This window comes from Rattus norvegicus, chromosome 8 (assembly GCF_036323735.1).
Source record: "Rattus norvegicus strain BN/NHsdMcwi chromosome 8, GRCr8, whole genome shotgun sequence".
Lineage (NCBI taxonomy): Eukaryota > Metazoa > Chordata > Mammalia > Rodentia > Muridae > Rattus > Rattus norvegicus.
Genome location: NC_086026.1, coordinates 53,881,823 through 53,902,221, shown reverse-complemented (window position 1 = coordinate 53,902,221; position 20,399 = coordinate 53,881,823). Strand labels below are relative to the sequence as shown.

The following is a 20,399-nucleotide window of genomic DNA, read 5'->3' as shown; positions in this document are numbered from 1 at the left end:
ACAGGGGCAGGTGGAGGGAAGGGCAGGCACTAGATCGGAGAGGGGGAATTGATAAAAGGAGACCTTGGACGCTGAGCCAGCTAGTCTTATGCAAATTGCCCTCTCTGGCCAGCCCTCAGACCTCACCTAACCCTGACCTCTGCCCCTCTGGTCTGGGCCACCATCCTACTTAAAGCCTTCTCCTGCCCCTTCTTGGCTTCAAGAAGAATCTGGTTCCCATTGGGACAACCCATGTGACAGATTCTCTTGTGTTAACTTTGGAACTGAATGGTATGCCTCGTTGGAGTCATTCAACATGAGAGTTTAGAGAACTTAGTCCGGCCGTGTGTTAGAATGCAAACATAGGGGCCCTTGGGGACTGGGGTTTGGCCTGTTTGAGACTCAGCCTTAAAAACTGGACTTCCTGAAGACTTTGAGGAGAAAGTCAGACCAGGCAGGTGAACAAAATGTTCTAGGCATGGAGTCCCATCTTAGCACTTCCTGTCTTGCCTTCCAGAGTCCGAATCCAGCCCTCACCTTCTGTGTGAAGACCCATGACCGGCTGTACTACATGGTGGCCCCATCTGCAGAGGCCATGCGCATCTGGATGGATGTCATCGTCACGGGAGCTGAGGGCTACACTCAATTCATGAACTAACTACCAGGCACCTCCTGGGTCCCCCAGGTCAGCCCCAGGACACCATGCCCTGCCACTTGCTGCTCTGCTTGTCCCTGGAGACAGAGGCACACTGGGCACGGGCCACAAAGGGTCAGGATGTAGTTGAGTACCCCAGGGCTTTTGTGCAAGAAAACGAAATTGTTCTATGAGGAGTTTGGTGCTTGGGAATCAGGCTCCGGTCCCTAAAGAGCCAGCAGAGAGGAAAGGAAGAGGGAGGGCCTTGTCGCCTCCTGGGAGTCCAGAAGTGCAGGATTCCCTCCTGGGTCCAGCAGGCTGAAGAGGCATAGCTGAGCTGTGACTCTCAGCTCTGTCCTGGTACCCACTTAGCCCAGCTTACTTTCTCTCTGTAAAGGACAAATTATGGTACCAGAATCTGCCAAAGATCCCCTTTCTCATCTCATCCCCTCTACAGGGGTCTGGGGGGTCCTGAGCAGAGCCACGTGTAGAACAGGGGAGAGGCTCAGGCCTGCACTTCCCGCCCCCGGTCTGCCTCCTTCTCCTCCCACCTCCCACTTTTCACTACTTAGCTCAAGGACCAGAGACCTCAAGTGTCATTCTCGAGGTCCAGCCCCGTAATCATGTTACAAGCCCATCATCCTTGTCTCCATGGTGGCTGCTTCCTCACCATGGTTACACACTAATTGCCATGGCCACTCTGTGGCTCTGCCCACTGCTTCGGCTGTGGGCCACATGAGGGTACATGCCACCCATCTCTCCAACCCAGGCCTGGGGGCCTGTCACATGGTGGGAGGAGATAGAGTTCCTCCCGGCTGCAGTGTGTCTCCAGCCCCCAGCCCAGCCCTCTCCCTTTTACTGTGCCTTGCTTAGAGCCAGAAGGGATGATGTCCAGAGATCCAAGACCAGAGAGCAGCATCACTGAGGGGAGAGGAAGCTAAGAGGTCTGCCCTCCCATTCTGACAGGACTAGTTCCCAATAAGGAACGAGGGTGGTAGCTCAGAGTGTCTGGAAAGAAGCCTGAGTTGGGAGCAGGGCGGGCAGAAGCAGAGGCCCTGAGCTGTGGTAACCTCCCTTCAGTTTCCCAAAGGTGACGGGAAAGAAGGACAGAGGATCAAGTCTCCAGCTGGCTGGCCTCAGCCTTGCGCCTTAACACTAAGCCACCTTCCCTGCCCTCCCCAGCACTGGGCCCTTGGTTGCTGGGCCTGGCTGGGTGTTTTGCAGTATTTGTAAGCATTTCAGCAGAACAATAAAAGCATTTTGACTATGTATGTGAGAGTGTGGAAGTCGGCTGTATGTGGTACCCGATGGGATTCAGTTTCTTCCCTAGTGAAAATTACAGTCTTGACCTCTTGGTCACTTCTTGGCTCAGTACACTGTGAGCAGGGGGGAGGGGGATGACGGTGTGAGGGCAGGGGGGAGCGCAGGGGGAAGCGGGGGTTTAATGAACCATGAGCTGGGGCTAGGGGAGAAAGCACAGGCAGTGAGTCCATTCTTGTCCTTGTCACTGCAGCAGAAGACTGAGAAGAAGGGCAGTCACTAGGCAATGGGGTCCCAGGGAAGCTAACTGGGTCCCGGAAGTCAGCTGGTCACCATAGCGGTCCAGAAGCATCAGGGCCAATCCATTTGTCCAGCCAAATCCTTCCTGAGAGAGAGAGGCCAGGACAGTAGGGCCAGATCACTGAGGCCCTCAAGTTTGGGGGACCCCCTCTTCCTGCGGTTTCTGGACCCAGGGGCACCAGTGATTACCATTCAGAATCTCTCCCATAGGCCCACTTGCTGGGCATCTCAGACCAAAAGGGCATGGATATGTTCAGCAGATCCCAGGAGTTGCCTGTAACTGAATCAGCTCACCCTAGCTTGCTCACCTGAACTTCATACTCCCCTCCTCCACCTGGATGTCCACCATTGCTGATGTCATACTAGGGACAAAACACATGATATGATATATGTGGCTACTTCTGGAAGCCAGACCACCCTAGCTACAGAGTAACAGCCACTGAAGGAAAACATGTACCAAGCTGCTGCTCAGACCCCTGCAGTGCCCAAGAATGGCCACCAGGGGTCGCATGGTACTGGCTTGTTCTATCTCAGACCTGGCAAAGCCTGACAGTCCCTACTTCAACCATGGACTGAGAACCCGATGACAGATTCATCATACCCCAGCCAGCTCACCTTCTCATACATGGCTGACTTTTGGGAGTAGACTTTGAAGTTGGTTTTGATCCAATTCTGGGCCAGCTGGAAAGCCACCTCCTGAGTCCGGGGGGAAGCTGACTTGGCCAAACCTAGACCCCACCCCAGATAAAGCCTGAGTATTCAGAGACCCCATCCTTACAGAAAAGAAGCTTTGGCCTTACGTTCCCCAAGGCAGGAAGGAGATCTATGCCCTCCCATTTCCTTCCTGGACCTGTGGAACCATGCTCTTCATCCAGGGCCTGGGGTTGGAGTGAAGGAGAGAAGGGTGGGCAGCCCAGACAAGTAGAATGGGTATATCAACTGACCCCTTTCTTACCTCTGATGACCAGGTCCTGCAGTGGGGCCCAGGCATTGGGGAAGTCCCACTGCTGGCCTGTGTTACGAAGAGAGGTTGGGATCCCATACTGGTAGGTCAAGATCTTGTTGTCCTAGAAGGTTCCAGACATTGATGTGACTGGATGATGGCTGAGGCAGGAGCCAAGGCCGTGGGGCCCCAAATCTGACCCTTCTCACCCCGCTCACAGCCACTCCCAGTGGCCTCAGTGAGACTTGCAGGGAAGGGAGGGTCCTGCCTCCAGGATGCCAGGCCCACCCACTGTCCCCTCACCTCCAAGTACTTCAGAGCCCTGTCAGCCACACTAGGGTCTGAGAAGCAGCCAGCCCAGAGTGGGGTGAGGTTGGAGGGATAAAACTCCAGGTTCTTCTTCCCTTTTTCCAAGTCATAGTCGAACCAGGCACCCTTCTGCTCGTCCCACAGGATGGCCTCCATGGCGGCCAAGCGCTGAGCCCGCAGGTTCCTGTACCTTTTGGCCTCAGTGTCATTCCCTGTGTGGTACTGCCTTTAGTCTCACCAGGCAGAGCACTGGGCACTGACTGCCCTTGGGCCCCTGGCTTTAGATGTCTTTACGATGCCCCACATGTGGTGCCCATACAGGCTAAGAATCCGAAGGATCATGGAAGGATCATGTTTCCTAAGCGCCCACTAGAATTCATGACTCCTTGAACTAATAGCCCTGCCCTCCTCCCTGGGACTTGCTGGTCTGTCTCCCAGGTCCATCATTCTGAGGACTCTTGCTCTGAGGGGGCTAAGGAGAGCTTTGGGGAATGGAGAGAGATCTGATGTATGCACCAACGTGCCCCTCACAGGCCCTAGAAATCTTCACAGAACAAAAGGACAGCAATGTGAACATAAGTGTGAGGTTTCTCTCTCTCTCTCTCTCTCTCTCTCTCTCTCTCTCTCTCTCTCTCTCTCTCTCCCTCCCTCCCTCCCTCCCTCCCTCCCTCCATAGGGGTGAAGGCTTGAACTGTCTGAGGAGACCTACTCCCAGTTCCATGGCCAAGGCTGGTGCAGGAGCCCACACTGGCCTGACTCCTGTCAGGGGGTGCTCACCGAGTCTGGAGTAGAAGTTACTCATCAGTTCCTCTGCTTGGCACAGGAACGCGTTCAGGTCAGCAGGTACCATTTTGCTGGTTCGAATGCTGCTAAGCAAATCAGGGTCTGGGCCTCCAACAAGCCATCGTGAAGAGAAGTCCCAGCCAGACTCAGCCCCAGCCTTGAGCTCAGCCCACAGAGTCTCTCGGTCCCCTGTGAGGACAGAACAGTACTACAGGACCAAGCAGCCACAGATCAAAGCCGGACACTTGCAGAGGCTCAACACCCCCATCCCTTCTCACCAGGCAGAGCACTGGGCACTGACTGCCCTTGGGTCCCTGGCTTTAGATGTCTTTACGTTGCCCCACATGTGGTGCCCACCCGTCAGTCCTTCCCCCTCCTGCTTACCTTCTGGCACCGTTTTTGCCAATTCCTCATCTTTGCTGTAGGACTCTGGCCTGGACAAGAGAAGGACAAACAGCCTCACATGAGGAGGTGCTGAGCCCCTCTGCCAACCAGAAATCTAGGTCATCTTGACCCAGCTACCTTGTCACCTCGACACACACAGCACGAGAGGGCCTAAGGCTCACAGGGTCCCCGTCTGATAAGCTAAGCCGCCCCTCCAGCTCGAGGTTGCAGTGATGCTCATAGCAGAGTGAACTGACGGCAGCAGGCCAGTTTCTCACCTGGGTCCCCCATAAGGGACATAGTAACGATTCAAGATATAGCTTTGCCCTCCTGAGCCCACGGAGACAGTCCTGTTCACAGTCCAGAACTCCAGTTCCAAGGCTAGAGTCCCAATGTTCTCCCTGAGTTGGAGCAGGCAACACCTCAGCCCAGGTATGAAGAAGCCATTGCCCTTAGCCCTGGGACGCCCCCAGCACTAGCAGGGCACCCACCGAAGGAAGGCGACATCATTGGTGTGGGCCACATATCGCTCCATCATGAGAGTCAGGAGTGGGGGGTGGCTGCGTTGCAGGTAATACACGCGTCCGCCGTTGGGGATATGTCCGTAGCTGCCAAGAGGGACTCTGCTTAGATACCTCCTGGCCCAACAGCAAGGCTAAGGCAAGCCCAGCTCCCGACCCAAGGTCCCTTCTTTTTTTTTTTTTTTTTTTTCTTTTTTCTTTTTTTCGGAGCTGGGGACCAAACCCAGGGCCTTGCGCTCGCTAGGCAAGCGCTCTTCCGCTGAGCTAAATACCCAACCCCCCAAGGTCCCTTCTTACGTCTTCACCAGATCCAGAAAGTTCTGCAGCATACCCTTCACCGTTGAGGCCATCTCAGAGAGAAGCAGGCCTTCCATCACCCAGTATGAGTCCCTGAGAAGGAGCCAGCACTCATCAGCCAGCTCGCACCCTCTGCCCCGTACTCCCATGTTGGAGGGTGCTGGCCCTGGGTTCGCCACACTCTGCCAACCTCCATGAGCCCTTTAGACTTCTGTACTTGGGCACTCACCAGTAGTAGAATTCGACAAAGCGCCCTCCGGGCACAATGAAGGGGTGCTCTGAATAGATCAGGGAGGACCTCTCGGGGTGGCTGAGGACTTCTGCTTTCATCTGGAATCAGGGGAGACGGCCCTGTAGCATCAGCCATGAGGGTGGAGGTTGCAGAGGATGGGGCAGAGGGCCTGACGACCCTCTGGGGAGGCTACGTCTCTCATTCCTTTTGTTTCGCTACGTAGTCAAGGCCAGATTCTGGGAGTCTTAGAATCCTCCCTCTCCACATGCCAGCCTCTGGGGTCCCTGGTGGTGTGCTGAAGCCCTGGCCACTCGGCGTGGCATTAGGCACAGGCAGTATCCATTGTTGTGACCGGATGAGGCTAACGCTATATTTGAGGTCTCCCTTAATCCCTCCAACCACCCTCCCTGCCCCCCATGCCACTTGAAACCAAACTCAGAAGGTGGAGCACACTCTCCCGGGTCCCCTCCCCAGGATGATGAAACCCACCGCCTTCCCCCCAGGGGCAGTTGAGATTGGGAACAGTGAGGACTGGCATGGGGCCCTTCCCTTGAGTCCTTCCGCAACCTGTTCCTGCCAGTTCTAAGTGTGTTAGTGGGGAGCTTAGCCTTCCTCAATCATTGTAAGCAAGCAGCAGTGGGATGGGGATCAGGCATGTGCCTACTGGAGTGACTGGTTCCGGGCAGCCTTTGGGAAGATTGCCAGGCAGAAAGAGAGTTCCTCAGCAATGGGCTGAACACAGGCTAGCCACATGCAGCCAAAGTGACTGTCCCTGGGACTGAGTGTGGCGCAGAAGCTCAGGAAAGGAGAGAGGCAGAGGACATGCCCCCCTTGCTATGCCCTTCTTGGCTGCAGGAGGCAGCACTGGCTAGCCCTTGGGCAGCAGGACAAGCTTGGTTAGCATGGGTGGATGTGAGGGATTCGAAGCAGATCTTCCCTTCTGAAGTCAGAAGAGCATCCTAGAAGGCTTCTGCTTAGAGCTCAGAGGTGTGTTCTTAGGAAATATCTGTGCTCCCGGGCCCTGTGGTGCCAACAGGAGGGGCTCTGTCCCATCCATCCCTGCAGCAGTCATCTGGGCCATAAAGCAGGCCTGGGCCACTGCTACCTTCTTTCCCAGCTTTTTCCAGATCTTGTGTAGCTCCTCGGCCCAGACACGCAGCCTGGAATCTGAGATCTTCTGCAGGAACTGGGGGCTACGAGAGACAGTCCCTCAGGGTTCGTGGGGGCAGCCCCACGTGGGGGTCCTGTCCTGTCTTCCCTCCAGAGCAGTACCTGTCCTTCCAGTCCTCAGGTGTCCAGGGCTGCAGCTCCTGCCCCACGGGCTGGAAGTAACTCTGGACAAAGTTCTGAAGCTCTTCCCTAGGGATGCTGTGGTTGTGGGCCACAGCCAGCTCACTGAACTTCTGCAGGACCTCGTCTGGAGAGCAGGTGACATTGAGGGTCAGTGGGTACAGTGAGACTCACCCTGGTCAGGGAAGCCTATGCTTCGTCCCTCACCTGCCTGGTAGAAGACTGAGGACAAGCTAAGGTGGCTTTACCTGGAGATGTGGCCAGTGACATATCCACAAACTGCTTGTCATCTTGGTAGAGCTGGGCCATCTGAACTTGGTGCAGGAGCTCCCCATGGCAGTAGATCTGGCTGTAGAGACAGTCGGGATGGTGGTGATCAGAAGAGAAGGCTAGAGTGTAGGACAGATCACTAGTTGATGTTGTTGTTGTTGTTGTTGTTGTTGATGATGATGATGATGATGATGATGATGATGATGACGACGACGACGACGATGATATAGGATATCTCTATCATCCAGCCCTGGCTATCCTGGAACTCGATATGTAAACCAGGCTAACCTCTAACTCAGAGATCCACTTCTCTCTGTCCCCAGAGTCCTGGGATTAAAGCCATGCACCACCTCTAAGCCTGACTTTGGAAATGTCTTAGTAAGGCTTCCCAAGCTGGGTGTGGTAGAACATGACCTTAAACTATCAGGACTCCGGCGTTGGGGGCAGTCAGATCTCTGTGAGTTAGAGACCAGCCTGGAATATATCAAGTTCCAGGATAGCCACAGCTACAGAGGAGCCCCTGTCTCAAAAAAAGAAAAGGAAAAGAAAATCACTAGATAAAGAATCTCAGGCCAAGGCTGTCTTAAGGGTACATCAAATTCAAGAAACAAACAAGCAAGATTAGCAGGCTCATTTCCTTCAAAAGAATAAAGCACAGGCTGGAGAAACAGTGAGGATTAAGACCGCTTGCTCCAGAGGACCTAAGTTCAATGCCCAGTGCCCACAAGGCTGCTCACAACGGTCTGTAAGCCCTGTTCTAGTTACCCAATGCCTCCTCTGGCCTCTGTGGTACCAGGCATACAAGTAGTAGACAGATGTACGTGCAGATCAAATACCATACACTTTTTAATTAAAAAAGGAAAGAAAGAAGAGTGAAGGTTGTGGGAAAGAATACAGTCCCAGAGACCCCCAGGGGTCCAAATGGCATCACATTAAGTGGACATAGTGGGAACTGAACCCAGGTTCTCTGGAAGGGCTCTTACCTGAGGAGCCACCTCTGTAGTTCCTCATTCATTATGTTGCTTGTTTACTTCTAAGATGGGGTCTCACTGTGTAAACTAGGCTGGCCTTGAACTCACAAAGACCTCCTGGCCTCTGCCTTTTGTTTTGTTCTGTCCTTTTTTTTTTTTTTTTTTTTTTTTTTTGCCATGGTTTGTTACTGTGGGTATCTCAGGCTGGTCTTAAACTCTAGATCCCCTAGATCTAGCAGCCTCCTGAGTGCTGAGATTTACAAACACACCACACGGAGCTCAGCCGGAACTTACTTTTAATGAGGAGAAGCACTCAGAGATAAAGATTTATTAATTAGAGCAAGCAGATCTCTCCCGGGAGGGGAGCAAAGGTTGGAAAAGGGAAGAGGAAGGGCAGGTCAAGTCGATGAATACTGCCAGATAATGCCAGGGCCCAGCCCGGGGAGGGCCTCCTGATTATTTAGTGCATATTGAGGCCAAAGTAGTTATGGGCAACACCCTCCACCCCAGCTGCCAGGGCTCAAGGGATAATCTCCCACCCTTCTGCCATATTTCCTGCAGGCTTACAATGGGTACTGATCCACTCTGGCAGAAGACACACCCCTTGGGACACCAGGAAGGATGGTTAGGTGCTCTGCTGAAGCCCACTCGTGTCATCCCTTTAAGAAGACCTGAGTTCTACAACACAACGATGTACTATGGGGACCCACTTCGGTCCGAGCTTTTGAACTGAGACCGGGTGACCGACTTTGTTCCTAACCAACACATGGAACCCAGAAAACAATCAAAGCCCCTCCCTCCCTCTCACCAGGCAGCGATGTCTGCACACCATATTTAGTAATAGATAAGGCACAGAAAATTTCTCTGTAATTTTAGCAGACTCTTCTGTGAGGAAGCCGGACACCACTGGTAAGCTTTAACTACTTAGTGTAAATGGCTCATTTGAAGATGCTGGTGCTGGGAGCTTGAGCAAGGGTATCCTCTGGACAGTGCCGACAGAACGGATTGGCCTGAGAACTGTAGTCCTTTCTGAACTCAGTAGTCCTACCACGCTTGTCTACGGCACAATGACGGACCAAGGAGATCGATTAAGTTATGGCAAAACACACCCATAGAGGTTATTAAGTAAGATTGATCATTTCTTTAAATCCGTCACTAGTCTTTATCAATGCCTTCAAATACTGCCATACACCAACTGTGCAGCACTGTGGCTTTTATGTAAGTTCTATGATGAGTGGAAATGTTCAGGTGTGGGATGCTGCTGTTAGAAGAGTCTTGGTCAGGGGCTGGAGAGATGGCTCAGTGGTTAAGAGCACTGACTGCTCTTCCAGAGGTCCTGAGTTCAAATCCCAGCAACCACATGGTGGCTCACAACCATCTGTAATGGGATCTGATGCCCTCTTCTGGTGTCTCTGAAGACAGCGATAGTGTACTCACATACATTAAATAAATAAATCTTAAAAAGAAGAGCCTTGGTCAGCTGGGCTGGAGAGTCGGCTGATCAGTTAAGAGCATTTGCTGTTCTTGCAGAGGACCTAGGTTCTGTTCCAAGTGCCCACGTGGTGGCTCTCAACCATCTCTGACTGCGGTTTCAGGGTATCTGCTGCCCTCTTCTGGCCTCCATGGGCAATGCATGCATGTGATATACTTAACTGGCAGGCAAAACACTGCTAAGCCTAAAATAAATGCAAGTGTGGCCCAGGCACGCCGGCGAATGTCGTCTTCTTCCTTTTTTTTTTTTTTTTAAGATTTATTTATTTATTATGTGTACAGCATTCTGCCTAAATGTATGCCTGCAGGCCAGAAGAGGGCACCAGATGTCATTGACAGATGGTTATGAGCCACCATGTCTTGCTGGGAATTGAATTTAGGCCCTCTGGAATAGCAGCCAGTACTCATAACCACTGAGCCACCCCCTCCAGTCCTGGCAAATATCTTTTAATCCTAGTGCTTGGGAGGATTGTGGTGAGTTTGAGGCCAGCGTGGTGACTTCCTGGACAGCTAGGGTTACATAGAGAGGCACTGAATCAAAACAAACAAACAAACAAAAACCCAGAGTGAATTAATTAAAAACAAACCTGGGTCCAAGCCAGAATAACTGTGATGCAGACTATCTAATAAAACCACCCTCACTCTAATGCCAGTTATAAAGCTGAGGGTCTCTGGGCTGTTCACAGTTCGGAGTAGCTGGTTGCAAACCTCATGGGAATTCTTCTTGATAGGCACAGCTTCCTTTCCTTGCTTGGGAGCCACCCTGGCACCTTGGCATCAGGGAAGAGACAGCAAGCTCAGGTGACAAGAAAACGGCATCTGTAATGTCCCCTCCCCCACAGGAAGACCTGGCGGGTCAGGCTGGTCTCTCCCACATCTCGTCTCTAAGCCACCAGAGAAGCAGAGGTCTGTACTTACAGACAATCCTGTAGGGCTGACCGAATGCTGGCACACCAGAGGCAGCTCTTCACATCTTTCTCTCTCACTGTTCCCTGCTGCACGGGACAAATGCCTGCTCCTCCTCCTCTGTCCTCCTTGACCTCTAGTCCTCCCGCTCCTACCCACTAAATGCTGAGATTGTAGGAATGGACCACGCTGCTCCATTTAGACAGTGCTAGGCATGTATTCTACCAAGGGAACTATAGCCTCAGAACCTCAAAGGCAATGATTTTCCATTATCTTTCTGCCAGACCATTATGATCCATGCCGTTAGCCCAGACTCAAGAATTGGTGAAACCCTAACTCAGTGGCAGAGTCTTCATTCAGCCCAAGGAGTTGGTTTCATGTTTCCTTCAAGCAAAACAAGCATGCTACATGTTCACCTTGGAATAGACATTCATAAAACACACTGTGGGCTCCTTGAGAGTGTCTGCGGGGCACAGGCCTCTTTCCGAGAGCTTTATTTCAGCATTGACCAGAACGCCCTAGTCTTTCATGTGTCAACAATATTTCATGCCCTTTTCTTTTAGGGGAAATTTCAACCAATATCTAATAGCTACTGATTACCTTACCTCACCAGCTTGTAATTCTCTAGTTCAAAGTACCAGCAATTATGGGGGGGAAGGTGTTCAAAGGCTGCTGCTACTCAGATGGTAAACAGTACCTTTGGGTGTGCCTATAATCCCATACTCCCGTGGGTGAGGGAGGAGGATGGAGAGGCAGAAATTAGCCTGGACTCCCCACTGAGACCAACGGAACCATCTCCTCGGTTAATAGTTTAGTTTTTGAGACAGGGTCTCACATAGCTCAAGGTAGTCTCCAACTTGCTATGTAGCTGAGGACCACCTACAGGCTCACTGAATTTGTAATTCTCCTGCCTCCACCTCCCAAGTGCTGGGACTAGAAGTAGGAGCCACCAGGCCTTGCTTATGCAGAGCTAGGATCAAACCTAGGACTTTACTCATGCTGGGGGGGGGATTCTACAAACAAGCTACACCTCCATGTCCTACTTGTATACATTTTTAAAGCTTTTTTTTTCCTTTGAGAGAGAGAGAGGAGAGCACGTGCGAGAAAGGGAGTTCATGTTCATATGAGAGTGTCTGAGTGAAGCTACCAAAGGACACAGAGAGGGTGTTGGATGTTGGACCGCTTGGGGCTGAGGTTATTATAGTCAGGTGTGAGCTACCAGGTGTGGGTGCTGGGAACCGAACTGCTATCCTCCGGAAGAGGCATGTATTCTTGAACACCGAGCCGTCTCTCCAGCACCTGCCTGTTCCTTACTGAGGTCCCTTGCCTTGAGGATCAGGGAGTCGGTTCCCTAGGAATTAGATTTGTCATCTCGAAAGCCCACCATCAACTTACCACAGCAGAACCATTCTGTTTGTTTGGTTTCTTGTTGGTTTGGGTTTTTGTTGTTGTTGTTTTTGTTGTTGTTGTCGAGAATGGGCCTCTCTGTGTAGCTCTAGCTGTCCTTGAACTCTCTTTGTAGACCAGGCTGGCCTGGAACTGACAGAGATCCTCCTGCCTCTGCCTCCTGAGTGCTGGGATTAAAGGTGTGTGCCCAGACTCACACAAGTGTTCTTAGTACCAAAGTGGTTACCCGGGAGACCTGTGGTCGCCCAGGACTAAAAACTTCTTTATCACCTGATCGGTTGTCCTTCCTTTGTCTAAATAGTCCCCTCAGGGGTTAATGCCATCCTCCTAAAACACACACTAACCTCTCCGCAATTTAACTCTGGGACAAGCCACCTGGAGACACGCAGGTCTCCATTCTTCCATAATGAAGAAAACAACCATAAGTTTAGGGGGGCAGGGTCCTCATTCCACCTGCAATTCTGATTAACTGTGTATAAACGTAGGGGTTCCCACTATCCCCTCAGATTCCATAATTTGCTAGAACCCAGAACCCAGGAAATCACTATCATTGCTGTATTCTTCTCTTGTTTTTGCTTCTCGTGACAGGTTGGCTGTACCAGAATTTGCTCTGTAGACCAGCCTGGTCTCAGACTCAGAGACTGGTCTCCCTCTGCCTCATGAGGCATTAAAGCCATGTGCCACTAAGCCCAACTGATTATATTTTTCTCAGGGAGAGCAAATTAGGATGAGCCAAATAAAGACACACATGGGTAGAGGTAGGGAGACTCCTGATCACGGTGATGTTTCTTTTTTTTTTTTTACAAATCTACTTTTTTTTTTTCTTTTTTTCGGAGCTGGGGACCGAACCCAGGGCCTTGCGCTTGCTAGGCAAGTGCTCTACCGCTGAGCTAAATCCCCAACCCCACAAATCTACTTTTATTTATTTACTCTCCATTAGTTTAAATCCGGGATGGGTACAGCATCACACGGATTCAGTGTCCAATGGCCTTTGCAGGAAGGTTGCTTTGGAATTTGGCACGAACCATGCCACTGTTTCCATGGGCCCGAGTTACTTTTGCCCAGATCACTCTGGTTTTGTTTGGTTTGCCTCCAGGAGTCACTGTATTGTTTTTTGCTTTGTACACATAAGCACACCTCTTTCCTAAGTAGAACTCAGTTTCATCTCGGGCATAAACACCTTCAATTTTAAGAAGAGTCGTGTGCTCTCTTTGGTTCCGGAGGCCTCGCTTGTAGCCAGCAAAAATGGCCGGGCACCACAGCCTTCCAGACATACTTGTTTTTTTTTAGAAGTCCTGTTCCCAGCAGGCTTCCAAAGGCGCCAAGATGGCGGAAAGAGCCACGGTGATGTTTCTTACTGGGGAACCAACCCACTGCTATGTCTCCAACCAGAAAGCTTCACCAGTGATTGGAGTTTAGAGTTTTGGTCAGGGTCTCATTACAAAGAGCCCAATCAGCTGAGTCACTGGTCATGTGATGGAATGCAATGTGCAAAGAACCTTCCCTTTCCTGAAGGTCAAATGATATCTTGTGGCCCAAAGGTCCAAGTTCCTAAACACCTTCTTGTGTTTCTGGAGTGCCTGCCCCCATCCTGAGTCATGCTAGAAGCTCCTGGGGACAATGTCACAAACCACCTTATCTTCATAAGCCATGAAGGCCCATGCTAAGCAACAAAGGCAATCTTATCCCACGAGAAATCCCAAGGGCTGAGAGATAACTTGCCAGGAACCTAAGAGGAAGACCATTCAGAGTCTTCATTACTCGGCAGAAAAGTACCGCTGCCCAGGTGGCCATGTTCCCACCTCCTCGTCGCCAGAGTCCCAGAGCCACCTGAGAGGACTGGGCTAAGACATCAGAATATGCACCTGATGAGTGTTTACGTGGGACTTGGAGCACGCTGCCTAGCTTAGGCTGTCATTTACGATGGGGACAACAGGCCACACAATATCAGTTTAATCTTTGGAAACCTACAGGGCTCGCTGTGAAGGGTTCACAAGAAACTCAACGTGAGGACTCAGGGGTGCCTCCTGGTTGTTGCTACTTTGTGTGCACGTCCTCTGCGAGAAGATTACTGGAAGGTTGAGTTTCTTCTTTCCTGGGCTCTGCTCTATGCACCTGTACCTTCAGTGGCTTTCATCCGCAAGCACACGTGTGACTGTCCAAGTAGACCACGGATGTGCTCTCAGGAGCAAGCAGCAGTGCTCATGCTAGCACCGTGCAAATGGCCCAACAGGACACAAAATCGAAGAGCTGCTAAGTCCTGCCTACTGCTGAACAAACAAGTCCTGGTGATCGTTCTAGATCCTTCCTTCACACTGCACAACTGGGCATCAATGAATATTCACAGCTCAGTCTTCAAAATGCATCCCTAATCAACACCTCAGCCCCGCCTCCCCACCCCTTCCTGACAACAGAGGTCTTGGTCTCCCTTTCCTTAAAGCCATCTTCACCTCATAGCCTCGTTCTACTTCTGTCCAGGGCACGTGGGACTTTGTGACCCTTGGAGGACACCTCAGAGCTTTTGCCCTGCAGACTCTCTGCCTCCCCTCTGTTCAAAGATGGATCCTTCCACATTCTATTGTCCCGTTGCCTCCTCTGAGACTCCCCCTTCTGCTTACTCCTTGCTTACTTAGTTCCCCTTCTCTTTGCTCTTCATGATACTAGGCCCTGTTTTTTACCCTTCTTGCAATAGCTGGTGATGTGGAGAGGGAGGGCTCCACAAGTTCATGTGGAGGAGAGAATGACAACTCCATATCTAGGAGGCACAGTGGCACCCCATCTTTGTATTTGCTGATAGAAGCTGAGGCTCAGGAGAAAGGATTGACTTGCCCTGGGACACAAAAAGAGCAGCAGGGAAAGCTGAATCCCATAAGCTCTTGACAGGATCTAGACTCCCCTCACACCAGGCTAGGCAAAGTTTGCTAGAACAGTGAAGAGAATAGCCCTGCTTGGTCCAAGGAGCAGCTTGGCTGGTGAGCTCTGGCCAGCAGCATGGAGGGTGGGCCTTGGCCAACAGCTCTGGAGTCAGATGTAGGTGCTGGCTCCACCACAGTGAGTTTGGTTATAATCCTCCTACCCCACAAGCTTGGCTTCTTCCTTCTTGATCCTCTGAGAGGCTGGCTCTCAGAGGGTGAGCTCTCATCCCAGCCTTCCACCCTTGTCTTCCTCCCTACACCCAGCTTCTCCATACCCCTACCTCTCACAGGGTGGTGGCAGGGCCTCCTGGGAGCTAAGTCCCAGGCCCAGCAGAAGCAGCAGGTGCAGCTCCCAGGTCATCCTGGACACGGTGTCTGGAACTGAATGAGCCTTGTCACCTCTGGCTTGCTGAGCATGGCCTGCTTCACTTGCCTACCCAGGTCAGCCAAAGTCCATGCTGTGAGGTGTGGCTACCTGAGGTGGGATGTGTGTTTCAACTTCTCGTGGAAGTGCTCACCACTTCTGCCCTCCAGCCACAATGGTCACTACCCCTGTCAGCCATCTTCTATTTCTCAATTCTAACTTGTTACACGCTCAGGGACTTTCCTCAGAGTCATACGGGTGGACACCGAAGGGCCAGGACCACAATGGAAGTCACCCAAGTAGGGGTTAGAAACCAAGTCACTAATGCCAGAAGAGACAGTTTCTTTTTTCATTTTAAACAGAATGACTCAAGTCTTCTCCAAAGTAATGTCAAACTCAGTGTTATCTACAGGAGACCCTGTAAAGACACAAGACGGTCTCTCAGGGAATGGGTCAGGAAGCCCCACCATAAGATGATATCTGCACTGAATCTTCAGGAATACAGTCAGGAGGCCATTCCATCACATGTGACATATGGAGACTTGGTACAGAGGTGGTTGTGTGACAAGCCGGAGGGGTCTGTTGTCACCAGTTAGTGAAAAGGTTTTGCCGAGGAGCTGGAGAAATAGCTCAGAGGTTAAGAATATTAGCTGCTCTTCCAGAGAACCCTGGTTCAATTCCCAGCACCTACATGGCAGCTCACAACTGTTTGTAACTCCAGTTCCAGGGGATCTGACTCCCTCACACAGATATACATGCAGGCAAGTACCAATACACATAAAACTAGATAGATAGGGAGATACATAGATAAGATAGATAGATGGCAGATAAATAGATAAGATAGATGATAGATAGATAGATAGATAGATAGATAGATAGATAGATTAGATAGATGGATGGATAGATGGATAGATGGATGGATGGATGGATGGATGGATGGATGGATGGATGGATGGATAGATGGAAAGGTTTTACCAAGACACAGAGGAATTCAGTTCCCCGAAAAGAACCAACGAAAGCAGTGGCCTGAAGCATTGGCTTAGGCTTTCAGAAGCTTGTGCCTCTGAGCGTTGGCAGGGGAGGGGTGAGGAGGGAAGGGGTATTGGACAGAGCCACGAGCTCTTGGACACAATATAGTCCATTCAGGTCTATGGTCTAAACAGCCACAGGGAGGAGGGCACAGGCCCAGAAAGAGCTTACTGGCAGCTGTGACTTCTGAGCTCAGGGATTGGGGTGTCCTTTCCTCTAGGGCTGGGCTGGCAGCTATAGCAGGGTATTTGAAAAACCTGTTTCTAGTTGTGGTATAGTTCAGCCTTAGCACATGTAAGTGTGAGTAAATATAAGTTATAAATGTTGGAGAGTCGAAGAAGGTGTTTAAGATTGGAGGGTCTAAGAAGGTGTTTTAAGGTAAATAAATGCAAGTTGTAGAGGTACAAGAAAATGATTTTATATATCCTCAATTGCTATCATTACACCAAGATTTCAAATTTCAGATTTTTTTTAAAGGTTTATTTATATGAGCACACTGTAGCTGTCTTCAGACACACCAGAAGAGGGCATCAGATCCCATTTCAGATGGTTGTGAGCCATCATGTGGTTGCTAGGAACTCAGGACCTCTGGAAGAGTCAGTGCTCTTAACCGCTGAGCCATCTCTCCAGTCCAAATTTCAGAATTTTAACATTGATTATTGGAGTTTTTATAAGCTAATAGAGCACTGGCTGCTTACGGTTCAGTCACAAGCTCAAGATTTTAAACTTCCTTTAGTTGTCTTCTGAATACAGACTTAAGGGAACTTCTCATGCTAAAAACACCTCTGTTCAATCTGTGTATCTAATCCTCCAGACTAAGGAAAGAACGTTCTGTGCCTTTTAACTCAAACCTACAGCTTTTGCTAGGTCTCAAAAAGGCATGGGTCTACCCCTGTTGTCTTACAGACACCTGTTAACTACTTTTCCTAAAATATGGATTTCAGTACAGTGGTAAATCCTAATGTGTGTAGTTATGTAAATTAAAATTCACATAAGCTTCAAGGAATCAAAAACAAAAATCATAAGATTTGGATCCACCTGCTTCAGATCAAATGGTCTCCAGATAAGTACTTACTCCTGCACTTGAAAATGGGATTTTCCCCCTTGGTCTTGGGATTGCTTACCTTCCCCGATTACTAGACAATTTTAACTTCTGCCCTTAGTCTACATTTGTCTCAGCTGATTTTCACGTGGCTGACAACTCCATCCAGGAATCACCTGTGGAGCGCTGAACTCTGACTGGAAGCTGATGTTAACCAGTCCAGCCAATGTGATTGCTCTCTGTCTGTCAGCTGGGTCAGCTAATCAGAAGCATCTGATGCCCCATTACCCAGCCTTTGACTTAGCATTCCAGCCTTCCTGGGCCCCTATTACAACTTCCTAATGTCAGCTGGAAGCAGTTACAGGAGAAAAATATGACAGCCATTGTCCTACCTAACAGGCTGAAAGGCTAAAAAAAGGAACACCCATGGCCTACATTGAAAAGGGCCGGGGTTGGGGATTTGGCTCAGTGGTAGAGCGCTTGCCTAGCAACCGCAAGGCCCTGGGTTCGGTCCCCAGCTCCGAAAAAAAAAAAAGAAGGGGCCCCACTTCATGATGGCCATAAAAATAGGTGGGATCCAATCCTGGATCAACACTGTCATCTGAAGTTTGTCCCCTGAAAGCATCAGGACTTGGACACGCAATGGGTCATCAGACAACATCCACAAGACCCCGGCCTCAGAGAAAAATTTGAGTCAATGATTTGACTCACTGAAACTACTCAAAGAGGGGAAATGTTGAGATCTGCCCTTTCCCCAGCATATCTGTAGCCATTTTGTTCCATACCTGCCAGCTGTTTCATACTGTTGCTATGATACGCCTGCCAGTCACTGACACAGAAAAAGAACTTGACTCAGAGCAGGGCCATGCTGACCACATACTCTGTTATGTTCTGTATGTTCTGAGGTTGTTAATCCTAAGAAATTCCACAAAGCTTTACATAGGACTCATCAAATTAAAGGTCAATATGAACAGTTATGTCTAACCTGACCACCGGGCACCATGTCCTGCACCTAAATTTGAGCTCACTGTGCTTTTTGTGGTTTTAGCCTTTATAAAATGACAGAGTAAGATGTTTGTCATTGTGGCTCAGCCTCCAAATTCTGAACTATAGCCCTAATCAATCAGTATTACTGTGTACATTCAATAAACCATCCTCTCTGGCTGTGATTTGTGTTCGTGGGGCTTGGGGGTGACTCCTGGACCCCAACATTAATGGGATTTAAGAGCCATAAATAAGATGATTCGGCCAATGGGCTCTTTACAGCCTGGAATTTCATTGCCTTCTTTGTTACCTAAGTTATGGCTAATGATATTAATTGATTTTAAAAGATTGGTTTTTTCCCACAATTCCTTTGCACGAGCATTGTAGGGAAAGGGTTGATTTCTCAGTACCTACTTATAATAATAGTTGTCCAGTAAAGAGGTATTATTGGAAAGTTTTGCCTCAAGAATATTAAATAGCCCTACTTGTGTCAATATTTTGTACAACAGCCATTAGAAATAATTTGTAAACAGTTTCCTCAATCTAAAATTTTTTTTAAAGATTTATTCATTTATTATATATAAGTACACTGTAGCTGTCTTCAGATACACCAGAAGAGGGCATCGGATCTCTTTACAGATGGTTGTGAACCACCATGTGGTTGCTGGGAATTGAACTCATGACCTCTGGAAGAGCAGTTGGGTGCTCTTAACCGCTGAGCCACCTCTCCAGCCCCTAAAATTTACCATTATATGGATGATAGCTTACTGGCTGATCCAGATGCAGATATCTTAGGAAAAAAATGTTTGATGAAGTAAAGACAATTTTTGCCTTACTGGGGATTACAAATGCTCCTAAAAAAATACAAAGAGGAGATTCTGAAAATAAGATAGGTTTACAGAAGTAAAGTTCAGAAAGTACAAATCAGGAAAGATCAATTACAAACTCTTAATGATTTTCAAAAAATTGCCAGGAGATATTAACTGGCTATGGTCCATAATTGGATTAACTACTCAAGAGCTAAGTAATTTATTTCAAACCTTACAAGGTGATAAGGATTTAAATAGTCCAAGAAAATTATCAGCTTAAGCTGAGAGAGAATTGACTCTGGTGGAAAAGAGATTACAAGATGCACATGTGGACTGACTGGATCCAAAGCTGGATTGTATTTTAGTTATTTTGTCCTCTACTCATTCTCCCTATTCTTACACAGAGAGAAGATATCTTAGGATGGATTTTTTTTCAAGATTTATTTATTCATTTATTATATATAAGTACACTGTAGCTGTCTTCAGACACACCAGAAGAGGGCATCGGATCTCCTTACAGATGGTTGTGAGCCACCATGTGGTTGCTGGGAATTGAACTCAGGACCTCTGGAAGAGCAGTTGGGTGCTCTTAACCACTGAGCCATCTCTCTAGCCCAGGATGGATATTTTTTAAAAAAAAAAATTTATTTACTTTATGTATGTGAGTACACTGTCACTGTCTTCAGACACACCAGAAGAGGGCATCAGACCTCATTACAGATGGTTGTGAGCCACCATGTGGTTGCTGGGAATTGAACTCAGAACCTCTGGAATAGCAGTCAGTGCTCTTAACCACTGAGCCATCTCTCTAGCCCAGGATGGATATTTTTAATCACACAAACAGAGTTAAAAAATTAAAGTCCTATGTTTGTAAATTGACTCTGAAAGGAAAAATAAGACTTTGACAATTAGTCTGGGATAGGCTGAGATTGTGGTGCCTTTTATCAATGCTGAAATTGCCTCATTATGGAAAGAAAATGAACACCGGCAAAGAGCTTGCAGTATTTTTTGGGGTGGAGGGATTAACAACAAATATCCCCAAAGCAAGAGACTCAGTTTATAAAAAGAACTAATTGGGTTCTCCCTCATATGGTAAAAGTGACGCTAATTTCTGGAGCCCCTACATTCTACACTGATGCAAATAAATCAGGAAAGGCAGGTTATAAGTCAGGAAAAATAAGCATGGTAACTCAGAGTCCTTATAATTTAGTTAAAAAAAATCAGAGCTGTGTGCCATTTCTATGGTATTAGTAGATTTTCCTGAACCTCTTAGTATAGT

At 49.1% G+C, this 20,399-nt stretch overlaps 3 protein-coding genes across 53 annotated transcripts in view; 1 reads left to right on the top strand and 2 right to left on the bottom strand.

Moving 5' to 3' along the window:
* Phldb1 (pleckstrin homology-like domain, family B, member 1) overlaps window positions 1-1,884 on the top strand; it is a 47,988-nt gene extending 46,104 nt beyond the window's left edge. For all 50 annotated transcript variants that reach the window (XM_063264879.1, XM_063264878.1, XM_063264877.1 and 47 more), the window contains one exon: window positions 497-1,884. In XM_063264879.1, the coding sequence (XP_063120949.1) occupies window positions 497-637 (141 nt within the window). In that variant the 3' untranslated portion in view covers window positions 638-1,884. The remainder of the gene's footprint in view (window positions 1-496) is intronic.
* On the bottom strand, window positions 1,109-15,276 carry Treh (trehalase). 2 transcript variants are annotated; one of them, NM_001136141.1, is made up of 15 exons: window positions 15,174-15,276; window positions 7,181-7,281; window positions 6,915-7,059; window positions 6,748-6,835; window positions 5,640-5,740; window positions 5,411-5,503; window positions 5,084-5,200; window positions 4,871-4,993; window positions 4,593-4,642; window positions 4,203-4,397; window positions 3,420-3,637; window positions 3,129-3,240; window positions 2,789-2,901; window positions 2,482-2,535; window positions 1,887-2,258 (listed from the first exon to the last, which is right to left on the bottom strand). In NM_001136141.1, exons 1-15 carry the CDS (start codon window positions 15,251-15,253, stop codon window positions 2,118-2,120), a joined length of 1,731 nt encoding a protein of 576 aa, NP_001129613.1. In that variant the 5' UTR covers window positions 15,254-15,276; the 3' UTR covers window positions 1,887-2,117. The 2 variants fall into 2 exon arrangements, with proteins under 2 accessions (XP_017451374.2, NP_001129613.1); XM_017595885.3 differs by lacking the exon at window positions 5,640-5,740 and having other exon boundaries at window positions 1,109-2,258; window positions 7,181-7,277; window positions 15,174-15,253.
* On the bottom strand, window positions 12,889-13,319 carry Rpl35al11 (ribosomal protein L35A like 11). The gene has a single exon (XM_039082344.2). The coding sequence runs from the start codon at window positions 13,249-13,251 to the stop codon at window positions 12,952-12,954; it is 300 nt and encodes a 99-aa protein (XP_038938272.1). The 5' UTR covers window positions 13,252-13,319; the 3' UTR covers window positions 12,889-12,951.
* Window positions 15,277-20,399: the final 5,123 nt, after the last annotated feature.